Here is a 23,616-nt window from a genome sequence, read left to right on the forward strand (position 1 = left end):
TGGCTCTCATTCTGGCAAAAATTTAATTATATCCAGGGTACAAATAATCCTTTCAATGCAGCTGGTCAAACCTAGAACTCCACATTGATATTTCACAAACTGGAACAAAACACAATGATAATAATAATAATAATAATAATGAGATAAATGTTTACTATGTGTCCTTGTACTAAGCCCAGGGGTATGTTTAGTACAAACTGATCGAATAAAAACCCTGTCCCACATGGGGCTCACAGTCTGAGGGGGAGGGAAGCAGCATGGCTCAGTGGAAAGAGCACGGGCTTGGGAATCAGAGGTCATGAGTTCAAATCCCGGCTCTGCCACTTGTCAACTGTGTGACTGTGGGCAAGTTGCTTAACTTCTCTGTGCCTCAGTTACCCCATCTGTAAAATGGGGATTAACTGTGAGCCTCATGTGGGACAACTTGATTACCCTGTATCTACCCCAGTGCATAGAACAGTGCTCGGCACATAGTAAGTGCTTAACAAATACCAACATTATTATTATTATTAAAGATTGTAAGCTCATTGTGGGGAGGGAATGTGTCTGTTATGTTGTTATACTGTACTCTCCCAAGGACTGAGGACAGTGCTCTGCACATAGCACTCAATAAATATGATTGACTGAACAGGAATAACAGGTTAATTCCCATTTCACAGATGAAGAAACTGAGGCACAGAGAAGTTAAATGGCATGCTTAAGGTCATACAGCAGACAAGTGGTGACCTGGGATTGGAACCCAAGTCTCCTGGCTCCCAGTGCTGAACATTTTCCACTAAGCCATTCTTAACTGAAGATTTAACTGAAAATGCATTTAGGAGCCAACTGCCCTCAGGTATATGTATACATTCACTGTGTCATTAACTGCTTTCCTAGGCTTGAAGAAAGGAGGTCATGAACTCTGACCATAGTTGTCCATTTGATTTTATTTCAAAAAATAGCAAATGTATTAAGAACACGAACCAGAAATGTATTAAAAGCTTCATAGCAAAATAGCCCAGTCTGATACAATAGAGAAGATTGAGGTTCTAACAAATGCACTATGCCTTGATTCACTGAGCAAATATCACTGTGTGGATATGTATGGAGCTGGAAATAGAAATATTTCTGTCTTACATTCCTCATCAACAACTGTGGTACATTAACATTTTAACGTTTGGCTATTTTGGGGAGAAGCCATGAAAACTAATTCCTGAGTATTTCAGCTAAATAAGAATATTAAACACAGCATATGAATGATCATTTGAATGTCTTTTGGAAAACGAGAAAACTTTCCAGTGGATATCTATTTTATCATTGATTTCCTTTGCAACAGCCAACAACTGCAATTCTATTACTTGTTCTGCTAAAAGCTTCATGGGGTTTTCCTTTGCTAAGAATTATTTAAAAGCTGAACTTCAAGGCAATTTAAATTGTAGCTAAATTTTTACTGAGACATCTAGCTAGGTTTAGGCAAAGCTAAAAAAGAAAAGAAACAGTCAAACTCATTACTACCTCAGAAGGCAGGAATTTCAAAAATACATAGTGGGAGCCTTCAAGCTGAGCAGTGGAGCAGACTGGTTAATATGAAACTAAGACCTCTTTCTTTTGCAAAGAGTATGGAATATTTGAAAACTTTATCTTGGCTTGAGGAGTTAATTTCAGATGATGGAAATATATTTCTAAAGTCACATTTTCATTCATTCATTCATTTAATAGTATTTATTGAGCACTTACTATGTGCAGAGAACTGTACTAAGCGCTTGGAAACATTTTCTCATGTGTAGTTTAGTCCATTTGAATACACTTTCTTTTTGAGTTTCTAAAGTTGCAAGCTTCTGACAAGCTTTGCTGTTTGTCCTTAAAACTATCTGCATTTCTGAACCACAGCATGGGAGTATATAAATTCTTCCATTTGCTACACTAAAATATCATGGAATTGAAAAGCCAAAGGCATATAGCAGAATGGAGAGAGTTCACAACATTAGAATATACCTTCACCAGTTGCAATGAATTCACACATAACACGAGGCCTAATTTGCTCAGTCTTTTTTTTTTCAACCCACCCCAGCCCTTCATGTAAACAATTTTCTGAAAATGACAGCCTTAGATTTGCAGGTTTCCTGTCAGAACAAAAATAGATCTTGTCTATGGGCCTGGAACTGATCATTCCAGTCCAATCTCTGGTTCTTTCCTTTTCTAGTCCCTAAGCCTCCTCTTTAGAATGTGGCAACCAAGAAAGAACTGAAAACAGAAGCAGAGGTGAGCTTTAATTTAGAGGCAGTTTCTTGACTTACAGGGATAAAAAAAATCATGCTTTCATAGAAACCAAAAGCTACTGGGTCATGATAATGTTCTTTTGGTGTTACAGTTGTATGTTACTGAGACTTTGAATCTCTTTCCTTAAGGAAATCAATAGCTCTGCTCAGAGAAACCAATTCACATATACAGTAACCATTTGGTTAAAACTGGCCTGTGCCCATAACTTCAACAAAGAACCTCTTGTGCCAATTATTTTAAAATATGATACCTTGTAAAACTTTATTCTGCACACTAAAATCTTGTTTCTGAAGTCCCTCGCTTTAGATTGTTACTCAAAAATTCATCATGTTCAAAACTCAAGTTGTTATGAGACCTCGATATCATAAGAAGCTTCTCCTTATTGGTGAAGTCCTTTTTGATGGAGGCCTGTGGCACCAGTAATCTATCCATTGGATCCTCTTTGTTCTCCAGTTTCATATACCCCTTGCTGTTGCTGCGATCCAGCCTCGGCCAACTTGGATGCTTCCTCTGTTCAGCCTGGACCGTCAGGGTGGAAGGACCCCGATCTAAGTCTAAGGATTTTGAGTGTGAAGAGAGCAGATGTAAAGATGTGTTGGACCCAAACTGTTTCCTAGCTGTGCCGGGTGACAATAACTCTCCAGTGCTAGGTCCTAGTGCCATGGAGGATTTATACTGACAGGCAGGAGAGCCACTAACTGAGTTGTTTCTGGAAAGAACCGCATTGGCGGGCTGGTAGGATTCATTGATATCGGGCACGGGAACGGTCAGAGAATCCATTGACAGATTTCGAGGGCGGCTCCTGTGGAACTCTGAGTCCTCGGTTATGTTGTCGATGCTGGGTTCGTCGATGACGCAGTTATTGAGTTTGATCACTGGCAACGTGAAAGCGCTGATGGAGGAGGAGACGATGGACTTGGTTTCACATTTTTTCAAACCGCTGCTTTTGTCGTCTGTTGCCCTGTTGTGGGGAGAATAAAGACCGAAGATAGAGACGGAGCTCTCCGACAACAAGGGTGGTATCAGATGCCCGATGCCCCTGTTCTCATTGAGGACCAGCTCCTCATCTTCGGCTGAACCGTCTGTGCGAAAAGTGCCCCGGAGACCTGAGAAAGAGGCAATCGTGTTGGCCGCCAACCTTGCGGCACAAGAGTTCCCATCCTGTTTGACTTCAGCATCCATTAACCCGGCGTAGGCTCCGTTCATGTGCCTTTGTTCTTTGATTCTTAGTGAGTGGATGTCTATGACGGTGGAATAGATGTCTCTCATGTGTATGATTTTAGTTTCCTTGTCACGATTCTCATGCAGAATGGCATTGGCACAGATGAAAATAAAAATGCCTATGCCCATCGTGAAAGGGCCAAGCATTTTCATCTTGTCCGAGTGTAGGTGCTGCTCAAAGAAGTGAACCACGACACCCCCTTGGTTTCGAATGACGCGGGTCTGATTGGTGGACAGTCTGGCTTCTGCACCAATGAAGTGTTCTCTCTGGGGCCAGTAGCCCAGGACGGCCATCGCGATCCCAAGTATGGAGATGAGCACTCCCAGGATGAGGAAGAATCCAGAGGGAGAGTAGAGTCGGATCTTCCCCCGAACCACAACAACATCAGCTCTGGGCCGACGTCGGACCGGCTTTTTCTCTTGTGCGGTGGGCACCGGTGTGAGGTTGACATGTTGCTGGGATCGGGCAGAGTCTTGCCTCTTTAAGGCTGCCAGGCCCGTTATCACTCCGCCAGTTGCTATCATAGTTCTGAATTTGGCACTGAAAAGAAGAAGAAAAAAGCAACTTAAGCTACTTTATGAAAATGTATTAATCAGAGAATAGCTTAGTCTCACTGAAATAAAACCGGGAGTCACAACACCTTTACTCTGCCACAGAAAGCCAACTGGATGTGAAGTTATATTTGAATAAAACTTATAGAGAAACGTGAGCCCTAAATCAGTCCCATTCCTGGGGAAAGCCAATGATCCTTCCAGCCTAGTAGCCTGGCTCCAATGGGGACAAAAGACACTTAGAAGGACAGTGAGATCATTACCCTCCCTGGCCTCCATCCTCATAGTTTCCCTAGAGAAGCAGCATGGCTCAGTGGAAAGAGCCGGGGCTTGGGAGTCAGAGGTCATGGGTTCAAATCCCGGCTCCACCGCTTGTCAGCTGTGTGACTTTGGGCAAATCACTTAACCTCTCTGTGCCTCAGTTACCTCATCTGTAAAATGCGGATGAATACTGTGAGCCCCATGTGGGACAACCTGATCACCTTGTATCCCCCCAGCGCTTAGAACAGTGCTTTGCACATAGTAAGTGCTTAACAAATACCACTATTATTATTCTTATTATTATAGCTTTGGATGGACCATCTAACAACTCTAATTTTTGCCTCTGATAGTCCATCTTAGAACAATCAATCAATCAATTATCAAACAATCAATAGTATTTATTGAGCACCCATTATTTAGAAGCAGCGTGGCTTAGCAGAAAGAGCATGGGCTTGGGAGTTAAAGGACACGGGTTCTAATTCCGGCTCTGCCTCTTGTCTGCTGTGTGACCTTGGGCAAGTAGTTTAACTTCTCTGTGCTTCAGTTACCTCATCTGTAAAATGGAGATTAAAACCTTGAGCCTCACATGGGACAAACTGATTACCTTGTATTCATCCCAGTGCTCAGAACAGTGCTTGGAACATAGTAAGTGCTTAATAAATGCCATAATTAGTTATTATTATTATTATTATTAACAGAGCACTGTCCCAAGTGCCTGGGAAAACACAATTGAATGAATCGTCCTGATTCCTGCCCTCAAGGAGTTTACCATCTAGCAGCAGGGGCAGGGGACTGGTGGGGCTTCCAATCTAATGGGATCCATTATTCATGTCTCTAGGCCTGTTGAATTCTTGAATAGCTGTACCTTTTCTCTCTACACCTTTGACTTTCCTTATACTAACCCCTCATAGGCCACTCATCCATTATCCATACCCTCCTACATATTTTCAGCCTACACAGTTCTTAAATTAGTGAATTTGAAGTACTTACCAGTCACTGTAGGAAAATCCTTTCCTTTTGTTTGTTTTGAGCTTACCATTTCTAACCTTAAGTGGGTGCCCCATCTTCCTGGTGTGGGATTTGACGAACAAGAATTCTATTTCCTCTGCTCTGGTCCTTCATAATTGTGAAGACTTTTTTATGGTATTTGTTAAACATTTACTATGTACCAAGTACTGTTCTAAGTACTGGGGTAGATTAAAGAGAGATTGGACACAGTCCCTGTCCAACGTGGGGCTCACAGTCTTTATGCCTATTTTTAAAATGAGTTAATTGGGACACAGAGACTTTAAGTAACTTGCCCAAGGTCCCACAGCAGATTAGTGGTGGAAACGGGATTAGAATCCAGGTCCTGCTAACTCCCAAGCCCTTTTTCTAACCACTAGGCCATGCTGTTTTTCATAGCCTTCAGTCATGTCTCTCTTCTCAGCCTTTTTCTTCAAGACTAAAGAATCCTATCCCATTCAGTCTATCCTCATTCACAACTCACTCTATCCCCTTCCACATCTTTTAAGTGCCCTTCTCTTGTCTTTCCTGATACGCTGTGAGTAGAATTGCATGCAGGTGCAAGGGGTTACCCTGGTTTTATATAGCCGCAAATTATGCCCTTTGTTCTGCTTTCTATGCCCTTCTTGATGATCCCAACATTTGGTTGGCTTTTTGCCCAGAAATAAAAATCCAACTAAGCTATTTGCAGAGCTCATAGGATAAAATGTCACCTCAGAGACATCTAGGTTAGCCACCTAAGCCTGGCATGCACCCACTCCCTGAATCTCTTGTTTTGCTGACAATGCAGACACATCAGCCCCAGGGGGAGGCATGTTCCTCAGTCCTTCTCCACATCCCACTCCCAGGTCCTAACAACTGTATGTCAAACTGATGGACAGAGAATACCTCTGATTTTTCTGCACCCAGCCTGGTCTTTCAACTCAGGACAGCTGCATGTGTGTGTGTGTGTGTGTGTGTGTGTGTGTGTGTGTGTGTGTGTGTGTGTGTCTGCGCAAAAAAGGAGTGGGGAGGGCTGTGAACATCCTTTACACTTTGCCTATCTATTATGCAAACTCCTAGAATAATTAGGAACCACATATAAGGATGAGATCAAAGAACAAACTACCCAGCCTGCTTGGATGAAACTACTCCTACTGTATTTTATAGGACTAATCTGGCACAAAAACAAGTGTATCAAGTCCTCCTACACTAGACCTTTGGATAGTATAAGCTCCTCTAGACTGTAAGCTCCTTGAGGGCAGGAAATGTTCTACCAAGTCTGTCATAGTCTACTCCCCAAAGCGCTTAGTACAGTGCTCTGCTCACAATAAGGGCTCAATAAATGTGATTGACTAATCATTAAGACTTTATAAAAATGTGATCACTGTACATTTTTATTCACTTACAGATGTTTTTAAGTTTCTCTAGGCTAGTACTACCTCTACCATCATCAACTTCAGACGAATAAGATATCAACCTGAATTTCCCACAATGCATCATGGTTCCCAGATTTCCAGCTGTTATTGAGGTATGTCTAAATCATAACAGGTGTATCTAAAAATATCTCTTAGTAAAACTTTGGTCTATGCAGATAATGAATCATGGAGACCTGAGGCAATCAACCAGACTGCTGAGGTCCTGTGAGCCCAGACCTGATTTAGGCCTACATCCGGGGGAAAGAGATCTGTTGGGGAGGAAGAGTTATTTGGCGTGAGTCATCCAGATTGTCCATCTTCACTGCTCAAATTCACCAGATCAGCATGACATTGCATTTTCATTACATTTCATTGTATTTCATTCAGCACTGCACTGCATTAGAGAAGCAGCGTGGCTCAGTGGAAAGAGCTCAGGCTTGAGAGTCAGAGGGCATGGGTTCTAATCTCGGCTCTGCCGCTTGACAGCTGGGTGACCTTGGGCAAATGACTTAACTTCTCTGTGCCTCAGTTCCCTCATCTGTAAAATGGGGATTGAGACTGTGAGCCCCACGGGGGACAACCTGATCACCTTGTATCCCCCAGCGCTTAGAACAGTGCTTTGCACATAGTAAGCGCTTAACAAATACCACCATTTATTTTCTTGGACTAGATGCAGCCTTGCAAACCTGGATAGAGTTGTGGAATTTACCTATGTAAATGCACACACACACACACACACACACACACACACACACACGCACACAGTGATCACATATGCCCGAGATAAAAGTAATGGCAGGGTGAGAAAACTTTAGAATTTCAGACTGTGACTTAATGGTGTTACTGGTATCTGACTCATGGCAGTGCAAAACAGTTCCGCTACTATCCCTTCATCACAATTTAGTCTCATCATCAGTGCTATTTATTGAGTATAATATGATGGGGCAGGGACCTGTGTGCTGGCAGTGGGGCAGACAGAGAATTTTTGCCATGATTTATAGAGGCCACCTTGGTCATGCTGGAGCTTTTGCCTGATCAATAGCTGTTGTCCCTATTTTACGCACTTCCTGTCCACCAGCATCTTGGGTCTGAGCACCATCTGAGTTTACTGAAGAGTGTAAAAGAAGGGTTGGTAGTAGGGTCAAAATGGTAGTGGGATTGAAAGGGGAGGAGAGAAGGATAAGAAAGCAAGATGTTGTTTCTCAAATGAGCTGGCTTCAGAACTCCTGACGAGGGCTCAGAGTGGGAGCCAGAGGCACGACCCTCCAGAATGGATAAATCTGGTCTGAATGGCGCAACACACACTTAACATTCTGTTTATCCCTGACAGATTCGGCCTCAAAATACCTTAGTGTCATTATCCGCTCCTTCTTCCTTTTGCACTGTGGCTTGGGAAAAGCAGAATGTCTCTGTTAGGCCTCATTTATTGAGAGTTCGCAAATAGTTTGACTGTTCCTCAGGTTTCTCTCAGGGTCATCATTGACATATAAAGCTCACATTAAATCTCAGATGTTTACTCTGGAGACTCTAACCTAACTAGAATTTTATTTCCACAACCACAGCCCCAAATATTTTTACATGAAAGCCTTCATGGTGTTTGCTTTTAGCAAAACAAAAGAAAAAACCCATTAAGCTCAAAAGGAAAGAAAAAGGAGCATATTAACATCAAGTTTGGAGTAGTTATAAAACAGGGAGGCAAATCGTTCCAGTGCACGTAAAAGTTTACAATTTGACGCCAAGACCGACCATTTCATAACATTGCCTGGGTGTGTTACAACAGGGAATCCAGGTATGATGAGACAGGGGAATAACGAAGACTGAGTTTTGATTCTGATTAAGACAAGGTCATCCCCAGTTTTTGAGCATGTGCAATTGCAGAGAAAGAATCAACTTGGCAGCCGACTAAATGACTGCATGCCCGGGACTATGTCTTCCAAGCTCCATTTAACCCACATATTTAATCTGTTGCACAATTCTGTCACTTTTACCTTTACAACGTCTCTAGAATCCATGTTTTCCTTTTCATCCAAACTATTACAGCACTGATCCAAGCACTTCTTATTTTCGGTCTGGACCCCTGCATTAGTCTCTTCGCTGACCACCTTCTGTATCTCAAATTTACCCTCTCCATTCCATACTTCACTCTGCCTTCTGGATAATTTTCCAAAAAACCAACAGTCCATTTGTCCCCACTCATCAAAATCCTCCAATGGTCATCCTTCCACCTCTACATCAGTCAGAATCTCCTTACCGTCATCTTTAAGGCACTGAATCAGCTTTCTCCTTCCTACCTAACCTCACTGATTTCCTTCTGTACTCCTCTAACACCTACCTACTCACTGTTCCTCGAATTTATCTATCCCTCCACTAACCCTTTGTCCCCATTCTCTGGTGGGCCTTGAACTCCTTCCCTCTTCACATCTTAGGAGGAGCCGCATGGCATAGTGGATAGAGCCCAGGCCTGGCCGTCAGAAGGTCATGGTTTCTAATCCCAGCTCTGCCAGTTGTCTGCTGTGTGACCTTGGGCAAGTCCCTTTACTTCTCTGGGCCTCAGTTCCCTCATCTGTAAAATGGGGATGAAGACTGTGAGCCCCACATGGGTGAGGATTGTGTCCAACCTGATTATCTCATATCTACTACAGCACTTAGAACAGTGCCTGGCACATAGTAAGCGCTTAACAAAAACCATAATTATTATTATTATTAGATCTAACAGTCCACCACACTCCCTACCTTCAAAACCCTCCTAAAATCACATCTCCTCCAAGAAACCTTCCCAGACTAAGCCCTTTATTTCTACTATCTACCCTCACTGCTATGTCAACTATACACTTGGCTGTTTGGCCCATTAACACTTCAGTACTCACCCCAGCCCCACAGTGATCATGTAAATACTCTTATACTCTACTATTTCCTATTTATAATCTGCTTTCTTATCTGTCTTCCCCTGTAGACTGTAAGCTCCCTGTGGGCTGGGATTGCATCTACCAACTCTGTTATATTGTACTTTCCCAAGCATTCAGTGCAGAGCACTGTACTTCTGTAAATAAACTGATAGATTGATTTGAAGCCAGTATATATTGTTTGCTTTAACTAATCCACTCCACAGGTCCTCCTTTGTTCCCCTGAAATGCTCAGTGGTTGGGTAGAGTGCTCTGTAAGCATATGCTAGTAATCATCCTTCAAAGAATAATTCATGGGAAATTCATGCATAATCCATTTGGAGCTGGCAACCCAGCTGTGGTAGAGCACACACGGCTCTTCTGGTTAGCCCCTTGGAGCAAAATATTAAAAGTGAATCAGAAAGCCCAGGTTAATCTTTATTTTATTTTATTTTATTTTTTTAGGTGGCTCTGCTGTGGGATGTTTCAGTAATTCACAGCTACAGGGTTTGGCTAAAGGTGACAATGAGGTTTCGGCCAGCTCAGCGTCCTTGAATTGCAAAAATTCTTTTTTTTTCTGCTCTGCTCTCTAATTCTTTAAAACTTGAACAAAGGGCATTTCAACAGTGATAATGTTCCCAAATAAAATGTCCATGGGAAAGTAATCCCTTGAGAAGCAGCATGGCCTAATGGATAGAACACAGAGCTGGGAGTCAGAAGGACTGGGTTTCTAATCCCGGCTCAAGCCACTTGTCTGCTGTGTGACCCTGGGAAAGTCTCTTATCTTCACTGTGCCTCAGTTCCCTCATCTGTAAAATGGGGATTAAGACTGTAAACCCCAAGTGGGACAGGGACTGTGTCCAACTTGATTAGCTAGAATCTACACCAGTGCTTACAGTAGTGCTTGACACATAGTAAGTGCTAAACAAATACCATTATCATCATTTTTATTAATAATAGTCAGGGAAAATTGGGACCTCAGCACTGGTTTATGCTTCCCAGTCTGGGGCTATGATCCATATAGACACCATCTCCACATGAAGGTTGTCAGTTCCACTCCCTACCCATTGTCCAAACTGACATGCAGTATTTCAAGATTTTCCAGCCCTTTCCTCTCCTCCAATCCCATTATCTTCCCAAATGACTACTGGAAAGTATGCAGAGTCCAGGACTGCTGAGAGCCAAATACTGGGCAGTGACAGTGGGGAAGGCAGAGGAGAGACCTAAGGGGGACCCAGTCCTTTTCCCACCTTAAGCCTCACTGCTGGCCTCTCCCTGCAATATGTGCTCTCTCCTCATTCACTGGTGGGAATATGAACAGGGAGAAGCAGGATGGCCTAATAGGTAAAGCAGGATCCTTAGAGTCAGAAAGACCTGGGTTTTAATCCTGGATCTGCCTCTTGTCTGCCATGTGACCTAGGTCAAGTGACTTCACTTCTCTATGCCTCAGGTGCCTCATCTTTAAATGGGAATTAAGACTGTGAGCCCCATATGGGACAGGGACTGTGTCCAACCTGATAAACTTGTGTCTATCCCAGCACTTAGTACAGTGCCTGACATAAAGCAAGCGCATCACAGATACCATGAGAGAAAAAAATCATCCCTGCTGTGAACCATGCAGTGTCAGGCTGACAGGTGGGACTGAGGGGAGGACAGCTGTGAGGGTAGATGGATCAGAGCTGCCAAGGCAGCAACAGTATGGATGATGCAGACACTATAGAAAGGGCAGCAGTGACCATCGAGCTGGAAAAATTACAGAGAAGGGCAACCTAGGGCTCAGGGAGATGGAGCAGGATACATGGGAAGGATTAGGATTCTTCAGTCTGGAAAGTCACAGGCTAAGAGCATAATTGAAGCTTACAAAATCACAGAGGGTAGAGACTGGGCCAACACAAAATTCATTCATTCATTCAATAGTATTTATTGAGCGCTTATTATGTGCAGAGCACTGTACTAAGTGCTTGGGATGAACAAGTCGGCAACAGATAGAGACAGTCCCTGCCGTTTGACGGGCTTACAGTCTAATCGGGGGAGATGGACAGACAAGAACAATGGCAATAAATAGAGTCAAGGGGAAGAACATCTCGTAAAAACAATGGCAACTAAATAGAATCAAGGTGATGTACATTTCATTAACAAAATAAATAGGGTAATGGAAATATATACAGTTGAGTGGACGAGTACAGTGCTGTGGGGATGGGAAGGGAGAGGTGGAGGAGCAGAGGGAAAAGGGGAAAAAGAGGGTTTAGCTGCGGAGAGGTAAAGGGGGGGGTGGCAGAGGGAGTAGAGGGAGAAGAGGAGCTCAGTCTGGGAAGGCCTCTTGGAGGAGGTGAGTGCCGTTCATCAAATCTCACACCACCAGGGGACAACCCCTGAAGCTTAAAGGTGGAAGATTCAAAACAAACTAAAGGAAACAATTCTTTACATAGCTGGTAGTAGACAAATGGAATTTACCATAAGCAACTGAACAGTTGAAAGTACCAATAGGTTTGAGATGGGCTAGAATAAATTCACCCATGAGAAATCCATTATGAATTCCTAGAGATTTGTTAGTTCTAGTGGGAAGTGGAGAGTGGGGGAGTGGAATTAGTTTTGTTGAATGGAATATTCCTAATCATTAAGACAGACATCCAGGAGGGCAATTATCACAGAGCACTAATAAGCACCCTGTTGCCACTGTTGGAGGCAGAACGCTGAGTTGGATGGGCCACTGGTCTGACCCAGGAGTGACAGTATTTTTAGTCTCAATTTACCAGATTGCAGAAGGGGGAATTTGGGTTGAGAGGAGAGTAGAGAAGGAGAGGAAGAGGTTACTACTATTGTCTAAGGTAGGGCTGGGAGCAAACACCATCTCAAAACTAACATTCCTGAATCTTCCTTGAGGCTAATATTACTGAGCTCTGCCAAGGACTGACCTGAAATTGGTCTGGGTTTAGGGACTTAAGGATTTAGAGCCTCTTGGGGGGTCAAGCTGGGTCTTTCCCATCTGGACCGGCCCTCCTGACCCCAGCAGAAGATGGACTGGGCAAGCTGTCCCCTCAAGGCCAACCAGAAGTCAATTCAAAGGCAGCCACAGAGTGCTTCTGTGCTTCGGAAGGCCTTTCTCCACTCCAGTGTTTGAAATATGTTCCAATGGAAAATCTTTCTGGGTAGGCCTGTAACTGATTTTGCTCAAAAAAACAATCTTAGGGGCTCTAATCCTGGGAGGGTGCTGGTGTTTTAGTCTCAAAATGGACTCTAAGGACATAATTTGGGAGACTGTCAGACTTTTCCAGAAGGGGCATTCTGTTGAGATACCATTTAGAGGACTGCAAGCTCACTTCTTCCAGGAGACATGAAAAACTACGGAGACACAACCCTCTGTTGACAAGTCACTACTCGAGGGAAAGACATAATTCTCCTATACCAGAATCTCGAGGGTTCATTTCTGCTTTCCAATTAATTGATTTTTCTCTGAGGGGGAAAAACAGAAAAGATTTTCAGTAATCTACTGAAAAATCTTGATGGAAAGATTAGATTTAAAACAAAGATCAAATAGTTAAATTCTGAGATAGATGGAATCTTGTTGGTCAAGACTGAACTGCTGCCTCCCGAAACATTGACTTCACTTGGTAATGGCTCTGTCACCTACTCAGATGGCAGAAACCAGTGTACTTGCTCAACCATGAAGCTGAGGTGCTTCAGCTGTCTGAGAAACACAAAGAGGAAATCTTTTCAGACACTTTCAGCATGAAGCATGGATGCTTCTGTGTTCGTGAGGCAGGATAATGGAAGACAGAAAATGCCCCCAGATAATTGAAAAATTGCATGTCATTCAAGCCTCTTGATAATATAGCTCATCTTTAGAGCTTGAGCCAGAGGTACCAGGAGGGAATATCTAGTGTCAGGAATATCATAACCTGTGCAATCTTAGATGCAAAAACTACCAGCAGTGCAAGCACCATTTAGAAGGATATTAAACCAGTCTTGCAAATACCCATGCAAAAAACAGACAAAATAAGTAAAACTATATTCAAAACATTTGTCATCATTTATAATTATGGTATTTATTACTAGGTCCTGAAACACTATGCTGTACAGGGGGGCAAGTACAGGATGCTCAGATTGGACATAGTCCCTCTCCCACATGGGGCTCACAACAATAATAAAAATAATAATAATAATGATTATGGTATTTGTTAAGCAGTTACTATGTGCCAAGCACTGTTCTAAGCTTTGGGGTAGATACAAGGTAATCAGGTTGTCCCAGGTGGGGTTTATAATCTTAATCCCCATTTTAGAGATGAAGTAACTGCGGCACAGAGAAGTTAGGCAGATTGCTCAAAATCACACAGCAATAAGTGGAGGAACCAGGATTAGAAACCACGCCTTCTGACTCCCAAGCCCGTGCTCTTGCCACTAAGCCATATGGCATAAGAGGAAGCAAGATTAAGTAATTTAGCCCCAATTTGCCACCCAGCAGCTGGTAAGTATATGTAATTTGCTTCTATGGAAAGTTTTTCAGGCTTAAATTGTCAGCAGCTTGAAGAGAAGCTTGAATAAATTCCTGGAAAAGTGATCACAATGAGTTACTGGAATGAAAACGTTTATTAAAGATAGGGGAAAAGTCAGGGATGTTAACCAATGATGAGGCGGGATATCAGAGTAATTATCAGATTGTTCCTCCAAGAATTCTGGTACCAATGCTGGTGAGATGGAGCCTCACATGAGAAATGATGGATGAGCCTCAATCTTGAGACCTAGAGATCAAGAATTGTGCTTAGGAATTCATTATATTGAGCTGGGTGGATCATTCAGGCTCTGTTGGTATTTATTGAGCACTTACTGTGTGCAGAGCACTGCAATAATTGAATGATCAGAGCACTGTTAGAAGTGATTAATGGCATTGCTTAGGCTTAGGCATTGCTTAGGCATTGTTTAGGTGCTCAATGCAAGTAAAAATTTACATTATGCTGGTACATGCAACTTGGGATCGGCCAGAGAAGAGCATAGGAAAGGGGGTCAGGAGACCCGAGTTGAGCCCAGCTGTGCCATTGGCCTACTGTGTGACTTCAGGCAAGTCACTTAACCTCTCTGAACCTCAGTTTTCCATCTCTAAAATGGAAAAAAGTGATTGGGAACACCATGTGAAACGGAGGCTATGTGCAGTCTCATATCTTTTCCTTTACCTTCAGCACTTAGTTCATGTTAAGTGCTTAATAAATGTCTTCATTATTACCATCATTGTTATCGCTGTTGTTATTAAAAGTAGGAATAATAATAACTGGTCATTTACTTAATGTCCTACTTCCTGGCAGGAGAGTTGTTTGGGAGCTGAAAAAAATATAGTCTGGGTTTTACATTTTTGTCCTTATTTTCAAGGCTGCTCTAAGATAGTTGATCTCTAACACCATTTGAAGCCAAATTTGAAAAGGGAAGGGAGGACAGAATGTTTTAGGTAAACAAGCTCTTTTACACGATGATCAGATGTAGGCAGATGGTTGCCCTAAGACATTACATCATCACTCATCAAAATAATTTAGACTTTCACAAATAAAGCTATTCTTGATTACAGAAAAGTAATTGGCTTTGTGCCTTAGCGTTAACTTGGGTTAACAACCAGTTATCTCCAATGTTGTTATAACCAAACTGAAAGCAGTATGGGGCATAGAGGTATAACCAAATCATAACAGTGTAACAAGGTTTACCAAGTTGAGCTATAACTTTAAATAGAAAAATATCCTCAGTTAAACTAGTCTAACTCTGATAAGCCTGTATTGACTTCTTTTTCCCCAAACAGATTTTAAGCATTTTAGCAATTACCAGCTTAACTATCTGACCATCCCAGCTATTTTGTACTGCAGATGAGGAAGCTCTACTAAATCCAGATCTCTCTCTGTAGTGAAAATTCAAGAAGTCCACATTCAGGATGTGGTAGCTTTCCACTGGGTGACCGAAGAGCCGAACATCACATTCCATATGCTTTCTTCCTTTAAAAAGATTTCCCTTCAGCAATGTCATTTCTTCTCCCGGATGGTAATGTGGGAGGAGGAGGAGGAATCGTTTGAAAGTGGAAAGAAAGAAGAGGCAGAAATAATATAACCCTCCTCTATGGCCACTCAAACGGGCTCAGGCTAAGTTCAAGGTAAAGAAAGTACAGGTACACCTAGAGGCTGGGAAAAAAAAAAGAGAAAAGTGCTAAAAGGGGCCCAAGGAAAGTAAAGGATTAGGGTAGTGGGGCCAAGCAGGAAGCACAAACAGTGCAAGGGGCTGGTGAAACACATGTTCCGAAGTGGAGCAACTGTTCATCGACTCACATGGACGAAAACTTATGGAGGGAAACCCATCTATCAGTCAGCAGATGGGACTCCAGTATGGAAAGACTGATGCTTTCTGGGAGAACTACTCCCCGTAGAGAAGCAGCATGGCTTAGTGGAAAGAGCCCAGGCTTGGGAGTCAGAGGTCTTGGGTTTTAACCCCAGCTGTTTGACTTTGGTCAAGTCACTTAACTTCTCTGTGCCTCAGTTACCTCATGTGTAAAATGGGGATTAAGACTGTGAGCTCCACGTCGGACAACTTGATTCCCTTGTATCTCCCCAAGCACTTAGAACAGTGCTTGGCATAGAACAGTATAGGAAGCACTAAACAAATACCATTATCATTATTGTTATTATTATTACTCCTTCACAGTGCCTGGTGTCCTGTTCTAGCAATCTCTACTGTCCACCTGGGAAGTGATAATAATTACCAACCCATCAGTGGTATTTATTGAGCACTTCCTGTGCTCACAGCACTGCATTAAGCACTTGGGTAAGTGGAATACAGCAGTAGACACATTCCATACTCACAAGGAGCTTACAGTCTACAGGTGAAGCAACATGGTCTAGTGGATACAGCACAGGCCTAGGAGTTGGAAGAACCTGAGTTTTAATCTGGGCTTTGTCATTTGTCTGCTGTTTGACCTTGGGCAAGTCACTTCTCTTTTCTGGGCCTCAGTTCCCTCATCTATAAAATGGGGAATAAGACTGTGAGCCCATTGTGGAACAGGGATTGTGTCCAACCTGATTAACTTGTATCTACTCCAACGCTTAGTAGAGTGCCTGGTTCATAGTAAGTACTTAACAAATACCATTATTATTATTATTATTAGGGGCCAGAATACATTAAAATAAATTACAGCTAGGGGAAATAAAGGAGTATTAAATATACTTTTACTCCTACTAAAATGATAATAATAATAATAATAAGCGCATACCATTTGCCAAGGTCTGTATTAGGCATTGGGGTGGATACTACATAGTTAAATAGGTCATAGTCCATGTTTCACACAGGGCTCACAGTCTAAGGGAGAGGGAGAGCAGCCATTTATTCCCTATTTTACAAATGAGGAAACCGAAGCATAGATTAGAATCCCAGTCTCTTAACTTTTCTTAAAGGCACATGTTCTTTCCACTTAGACCATTCTGCTTCACTATTTCCAGCACTACAGATAATGCAAATTGTTGAGATAATAATAATAATAATAATGGTATTTGTTAAGCACTTCCTATGTGCCAAGCACTGTTCTAAGCGTTGGGGTAGATACAAGGTAATCAGGTTGTCCCTCATGGGGCTTACAGGTTTAATCCTCATTTTATAGATGAGGTAACTGAGGCACGGAGAAGTTAAGTGGCTTGCCCAAGGTCACAGAACAGACAAGTGGTGGATGCGGGCTTAGAACCCACATCCTCTGACTCCCCAGCCCAGGCTTTTTCCACTAAGCCATGCTGCTTCTCCGTTGATGTTAATGAAGTGATGAGTTGATGTTAGGTAGAAGAGTTTTACTTGATGCAGGGTATCAAATTCCAGCATCAATCCAAATTTAACACTGCCCAAATTTAGGTTTCGCATTTGGGGGTTCTACTTTGGGAGAGAGGAATGACGGCACTTATCCTATAGACTGAAAGCTCACTGTGGATAGGGAATATGTCTATCAACTCTATTGTACTGTACCTTCGCAAGTGTTCAGTACACTGCTCTGCACATGGTGACCATTCAATAAACATGATTGATTTGTTACCCAGAAGATAAGCAAAACCTCATTATGGGTCCCAGTTCCTTAAGGAAAACCTAGAGTCTTTAAAGAATGGGAAGAAAAATATCTTAGAAGATGGACTCTTTCCCCCTTCAAAACCCTATTGAAAGCACACCTCCTCCAAGAGGCCTTTCCAGATTAATCCCCCTTTTCCTCAACTCCCCTCCCTTCCACTTCACCTTGACTCACTCCCTTTGCTCTTCCCCTCCCGCCCCACAGCACTTTTGCATAAACATATATAGCTATAATTCTATTTATTTATACTGATGCCTGTTTACCTGTTTTGATGTCTGTTCCCCCATCTCTAGACTTTAAACCCATTGTGGGAAGGGATTGTCTCTCTCTATTGCTGAATTGTACTTTCTAAGCACTTAGTACAGTGCTGTGCACACAGTAAACTCTCAATAAATACGAATGAATGAATGAATGAATGAATAAATGACCCCTCCCCTGTAGTTTTAGTGGCAGCCTACCATCCAACTTTTCAATTTGATGTAGGAACACTGTGGTTGCTGCTATTTTCCTAACTGGTTGACCAGCAGCAAGCAGTGTGGCCAGAAACAGTGTAGCCAAATGGATAGAGCTTGGCCCTGGGAGTCAAAGGGACCTGGGTTCTAGTCCCAGTTCTGCCAGTTGTCTGCTGTTTGACTTTGGGAAAGTCATTTCACTTCTCTGTGCCTCAGTTACCTCATCTGTAACATGGAGATTAAGAGTGTGAGCCCCATGAGGGACATGAACTGTATTCAATCTGATTACCTTGCATCTATCCCATTGCTTAGAACAGTGCCTGGCACATAGTTAGCCCTAAACAACTATACATTAAAAAAAAACAACACTCTTCTGCCTGCCTCTTACCCTACCTGCAGTGGTTCACAGTCAGATTCCACACCATTGCTTATTCTGGGCCAGCAAACTAAGCTGTCCACTCCCAAGTGGGAAATCCAAGGAGAGGGCAGAGGAAAGTAGAATTTCTAGCTCCAAAGGGATTGCTGTAATGGAGGACACTATTGCACTTCCCTGTACATTTCCAATATCCCTTCCTGAAGAGGAGCCAGGAATTGGCTTCAGGGTAACAGCTGTTATAAAAAGCAAATAAATTGCTAGCCAAAACTAAATTGGAGAATTATAACAGTGGGCAAAACCAAGTAAGAGGATAAAAGTCAAGAACAGAGGGGTTACATAGGAAAAAAAGTTTTGCGATCACCATGAATCTAGGAGACATAGTCAAAAACAGCACCAGGTGCTGCAGAGAGCAGCTGCAACAGACCCCAGGATAGTTTTATATATGCACAGTATGGAGAGCTATTCTCCCTCCCCGGCCACACACATACACGTGCACACATATACACCAAAACACTCTCACTCACTTTCCTTTCCCTCTTATTCCCCCACACTGCCTCTCTCTCGGTCTCTCTTCCTCTCTCTTTCTCATGAATAGAATTTCATTGTCAGTAGTGTCAGCTTCAAAGGCAAAGGACAGCTAGAGAGGAATCTTCTCTCAGAACTATCACTTGAATAGTTTTGTAGCTAGAAGATATTACATTCTGAAATCTCTGGCCCAATCACCGCTGGCAAAACAAGCTGACAGTTTGAGACAATTATATAGATGATTCAAGCAAAATGCCCAGCTAATGAAGACCAAAGTGAGATTTTGCTGCTAACATCTCTTTCAAGTCAACTGTTTCTTTGGATTGAAGGTAGAATTTGGGTCCAGAATTATCCAGATAATTTCTCCAGCATTTCCTTCCCGGTAAAGTTTAGGCAGTCTTACTGTATTATTCCTGGGATAGTTCAGTTAACTGGAATTTGACCACATTCTTGCTGTTCCTTCTAGAGAGTAACCTCATCCTTTAGACTATAAGCCTGTTGTGGGCAGGGAACCTCTCTACCGACTCTATTATACTCTACTCTCCCAAGTGCTTAGTACAATACACTGTACACAATATTTAAGAATGATTGACTGTTGTAGGACTATTTATACCAACATTCATCTCACTTCTTGAGGCAGAAAACTGGTCTGTTTCAATGCCAAAAGGTAGATGTTTATAGGTACCTGATGGTCTAAAACCAAGCTAGCTTTGATTTAAACCAAAAGCACTGTTATGGAGCATTAGCCTATATTTTAGAAAGCAGCTTTGGGCTTTATCAACAGCCAGAACTAAATGCAATGAGCTAAATCTAGGTCAAAAGCTAGATCAAAAAAAAAAAAAAACAACACTCAACAAATCTGGCCCACTCTCCATTTGATAGAAATGAGAAAATAGAAAGAAAAAGAAGCTGACATTCCCAAAGACTGAAAGGACAGAAAGTGTTCGTTCAGAGGGGGAAGGACCACCGAGGAAGAGTGAACAGTTTGAAATATGAAGGGAGAATGTGGAGAGAGAGAAAAGGAAGCTTCTAAAAAGAGAGAACTAAAGAAACAGAAGAAGAAAGTCTGGGTGTGTCAGAAAAGAAGACAAAACTTTGATTACCTCAAAGGGAGAGGTCCTGTCTAATCGATTTTCTGCACAGCTCCTTAGTACTCAGCTCAACGACAACCATGGATGAATTAAAAGTTTTCCCCAGCGCAATTTAACCTAAGGACCTGATTTTGCAATTGCTTCTCGGGCAAAGACCCCCATTAAATCCACTGAGAACTGTGGTCGGGAAAAGAATTCAGAATCAGACTCTTTCAGAAAGACCAGGAAATAGGGGGTGGGGAGAAAGAGAAAACATTTTTTTTCTAAATGAAGAGAGCCTGGCAGCAACCCTAATCTGTTTAGACATTTATGGCTGTTTCTATTCTGGGACATAAGCTTTGATTTTTTTTTTCTCTTTGTTATAGTCCCATTGCAATCAGCTTTGTCTGGCTCTAGCTCCAAAAAAATGCAAAAAGAAAATGGGGAAAATGAAAAACTGACCTCTCCCCTCCCCTGAAATATCTGCCATCACGGGAAAGGAGGTTTTTTTTCCACTATAAGAAATATAGCCTAAGGAGAGATTAGTAAAGGTTTGCAGATTGCCCTATTTGATGAAACAGTCCTTTCTAATAACAGATGTGTTTTAATCTCATTCTTTAAAAGTGGGTTTACAATTTAGAAATTCAGTGTGAATCAGTGGAACCGTACAGAATCTTCTAAAAGATGGGAAAAGGGAGGCTTATCAACACTCCCACTGGAAAAGAATGACTGTGCTCTAAGAATTGTATTTTGTAAGACTCATTCCCTTTTCCTGTGGCATATGATAAGAGGAATCCTGTCAAACATATATTCGCCAAGTGATAGAGTGTTATTACTCAACTGAGCTGTGGCAATAGATGACAAATCCTGGTAAAATGTGTTATCATAATAATTAGAAAGTAGGAAGAGGTAAAAGATTGTCTGTTCCTTTGGCTGTACTGTCAAAACACATATAGATCTAGTGAAAATTAGGTTTGTTTGGATTAGGTTCAATTTTTAAAAATCCATATTAAAACAAAAGAATTTTGTTCATGTCCCTCTTCAGAGCTATCATGCTGAAATAGTCCAGGCCACCCATAAAGATATTTCTGTTAGGAAGCAGGCACCAGCACAGCATATTTTAAATTCAGCACAAGTTAATATCAATTCAAGCATGCACATCTAGCAAATAAAGAACAACATCTTTCCTTGGGAGAAGTTGAATAAAACTCACTTTCTAGGGTTCTCTATGGTTAACATTCTTTGGTGAAAATCCATTCTGATTTCAGGCATCTTCTTGAAGAACAGAAAAACCTTCTTTCAAATTGGTTCCCTGGAGGCAAACTCTCCACTACATAATTAATCAAGGATTTCAGTCTTCTTCAACTCTCTCTGGAGACAAAATTCCCTCAGTGGCCTGGCATAGAGTGATGGAAACTAAACCATCAGGATACAAAGTTGTCACACTGCAAGCAAAACCATGGTGACAACTGATTGGTCTGTGCCATTGGCCAATTAGCTGAGTCACTTATCCGCTCTCTTGAGCTTGCCAAAAGCCATGACCTAGCCACATTCCATGACCTTATTCCAAGTGCCCAAGGTTTAGCTTAGCAGCTGAGACATTAGGGCATGCAGGATATTTCAGAGCAAGGATATAATTCACAGATAGAATGCATTAGTGGCCTGAGGTTTTTAGCATGGGGGTAATAATAACATCCCTAATTGTATTTCATATACACAGGATAAATATTAAATATGGCTTGCCAGACTTAGTAGAAAAATGTCCCAGACTCTTACCACCCATCCATTCATACAATGGACACAAGCAAAAGAGAAACGTTTAAAGGAAAAATTTCCTTTGAACCTATGTTTCTTTTTTCTTCTTTGTACAGAATCAGCAGATCATACCATCCCTGACATTTTATTATTAACATTTCATTATATTTTGGGAAGCTGTGTTATTCAATTTAAACACAGCATCAAGGCCCCAGAATTCTGAGAGCATGGAGCCTATAGTAAAATATCAAAAGTAAATACTTTCAAAAGCTAACCAGCTCTCAGGATTCATCTCCAGAATATTTTAGCGGCTTAATATCTCAAAAATCTTAGCAACTATCCATTAAAAGGTTGAGTTTCAAACCGAAGTTGCCTTGGAATAAAATCAGAACATTTTATGGTAATTTTTTAAGTGTTTACTATGTGTCAGACACTGTCCTAAGTGCTAGGGTAGATTTGAATAAGCAGTTTGGACACAATCCATGACCCATATGGGACTCAGTCTTAATCCCCATTTTACAGATGAGGTAACACAGGCATGGAAAAGTTAAGTCACTCACCCAAGGTCACACAGAAGGTAAGGTGTCAGAGTGTCAAAAGGCTTGAGTTCTAATCCCATCTCTGCCACATAGCTGCTCTGAATCACTCTTTCCCCTAGGCCATACTGCTTCTTATAAAGTGAATTCAGCCAGAATGTGTTTTGTGGTAGGGAGTGTTTTTGCTATTATTAAAGATGCTTCATTAAAAAGGAAATTAGATAATTGTTTTATTGATAGCTAAAGTGAAATTGTGTATCATAGTTTATGAATTCATAGTATGTTGGGGAACTTACACTGGTATTATCCATCAAACTAAAACTTGCATCCATATTTGCAGAAGCAGAAACAGAATCCAGGATCGAATCCACATGATGAGTGTGCCTAACATCATTTTGTATCATTTTGTTTTGCAGATGAATTTATGTGTGATGAAAAGCACCTGGAGTCAAATCTAAATTTGGTTGTGTGTTTGTTAAGTAGCTCCAAACCAGATCTGGGATAATTTTCACCCTCAAATGGATATTGAATTGTAACATAAAGCTCCTTTTCTGTTTAACTCTCTCTGTGCATATGAAACAGACTGAGGTGGTTTCTAAAATATTCAGAAAATTGGAGAAGCGTCTGTGTGCCACCTGTGTGGCATTCTAGAAAAGAAACTGGATTTAAGGTGGCAAATTCTTCTTTTGATCTAAATTTATCCAGTAATTAACAGTAGCTTTGAAAAAACTATAAAAGTCATTCGTCACTCATTATAAAATGGTTGAGAATGGGATCACCACAAGGGAAAACCTGGAAATGGTCAGTAGATCAGCTTTGAAATTCTTTGTGCAATGTCATTCTGATCGGTCTGGGCATGTGTGAAGGATTTATGATAGCAGGATCCCCAACAGCTGCTGAAGAATAAAATCGGAATACGGAAGGTAAAATGGAGAAGCAGCATGGTCTAGTGGAAAGAGCATGGACCTGTGATTCAAAGGATCTGAGTCCTAATTCTGGCTCCCCTAATTGCCTGCTGTGTGACCTTGGGTAAGTCACTTAACTTCTTTGTACCTCAGTTACCTCATCTGTAAAATGGGGATTAAAACTGTGAATCCTATGTGGGGCAAAGGCTGTAACTAAGCCAATGAGCCAGTACTTAGTAGAGTGCTTGGAACATAGTGAACATTTAACAAATACCATAACAGAATACCAAAAACAGTGCTGGAAAAAAAACCAACACATTTTTACTTCAAATTATAAAGAGTTGGGGTTTTT

The 23,616-nt window shown here is 41.7% G+C and overlaps 1 protein-coding gene across 2 annotated transcripts in view; it reads right to left on the reverse strand.

Moving 5' to 3' along the window:
* Positions 1-908: 908 nt before the first annotated feature.
* The window catches only part of TMEM200A (transmembrane protein 200A), an 83,467-nt gene continuing 60,759 nt past the window's right edge, over positions 909-23,616 (reverse strand). Inside the window, exons 1-2 of one of the 2 annotated variants that reach the window (XM_029058619.2) lie at positions 20,102-20,275; positions 909-4,021 (exon numbers count right to left, since the gene is read on the reverse strand). In XM_029058619.2, coding sequence (XP_028914452.1) covers positions 2,533-4,005 — 1,473 coding nt within the window. In that variant the 5' untranslated portion in view covers positions 4,006-4,021; positions 20,102-20,275 and the 3' untranslated portion in view covers positions 909-2,532. Of the gene's footprint in view, positions 4,022-20,101; positions 20,276-23,616 lie in introns of those variants that run through there. The other variant, XM_029058617.2, reaches the window with a different exon arrangement.

Source organism: Ornithorhynchus anatinus, chromosome 2 (genome assembly GCF_004115215.2).
Source record: "Ornithorhynchus anatinus isolate Pmale09 chromosome 2, mOrnAna1.pri.v4, whole genome shotgun sequence".
Taxonomy (NCBI): Eukaryota; Metazoa; Chordata; class Mammalia; order Monotremata; family Ornithorhynchidae; genus Ornithorhynchus; species Ornithorhynchus anatinus.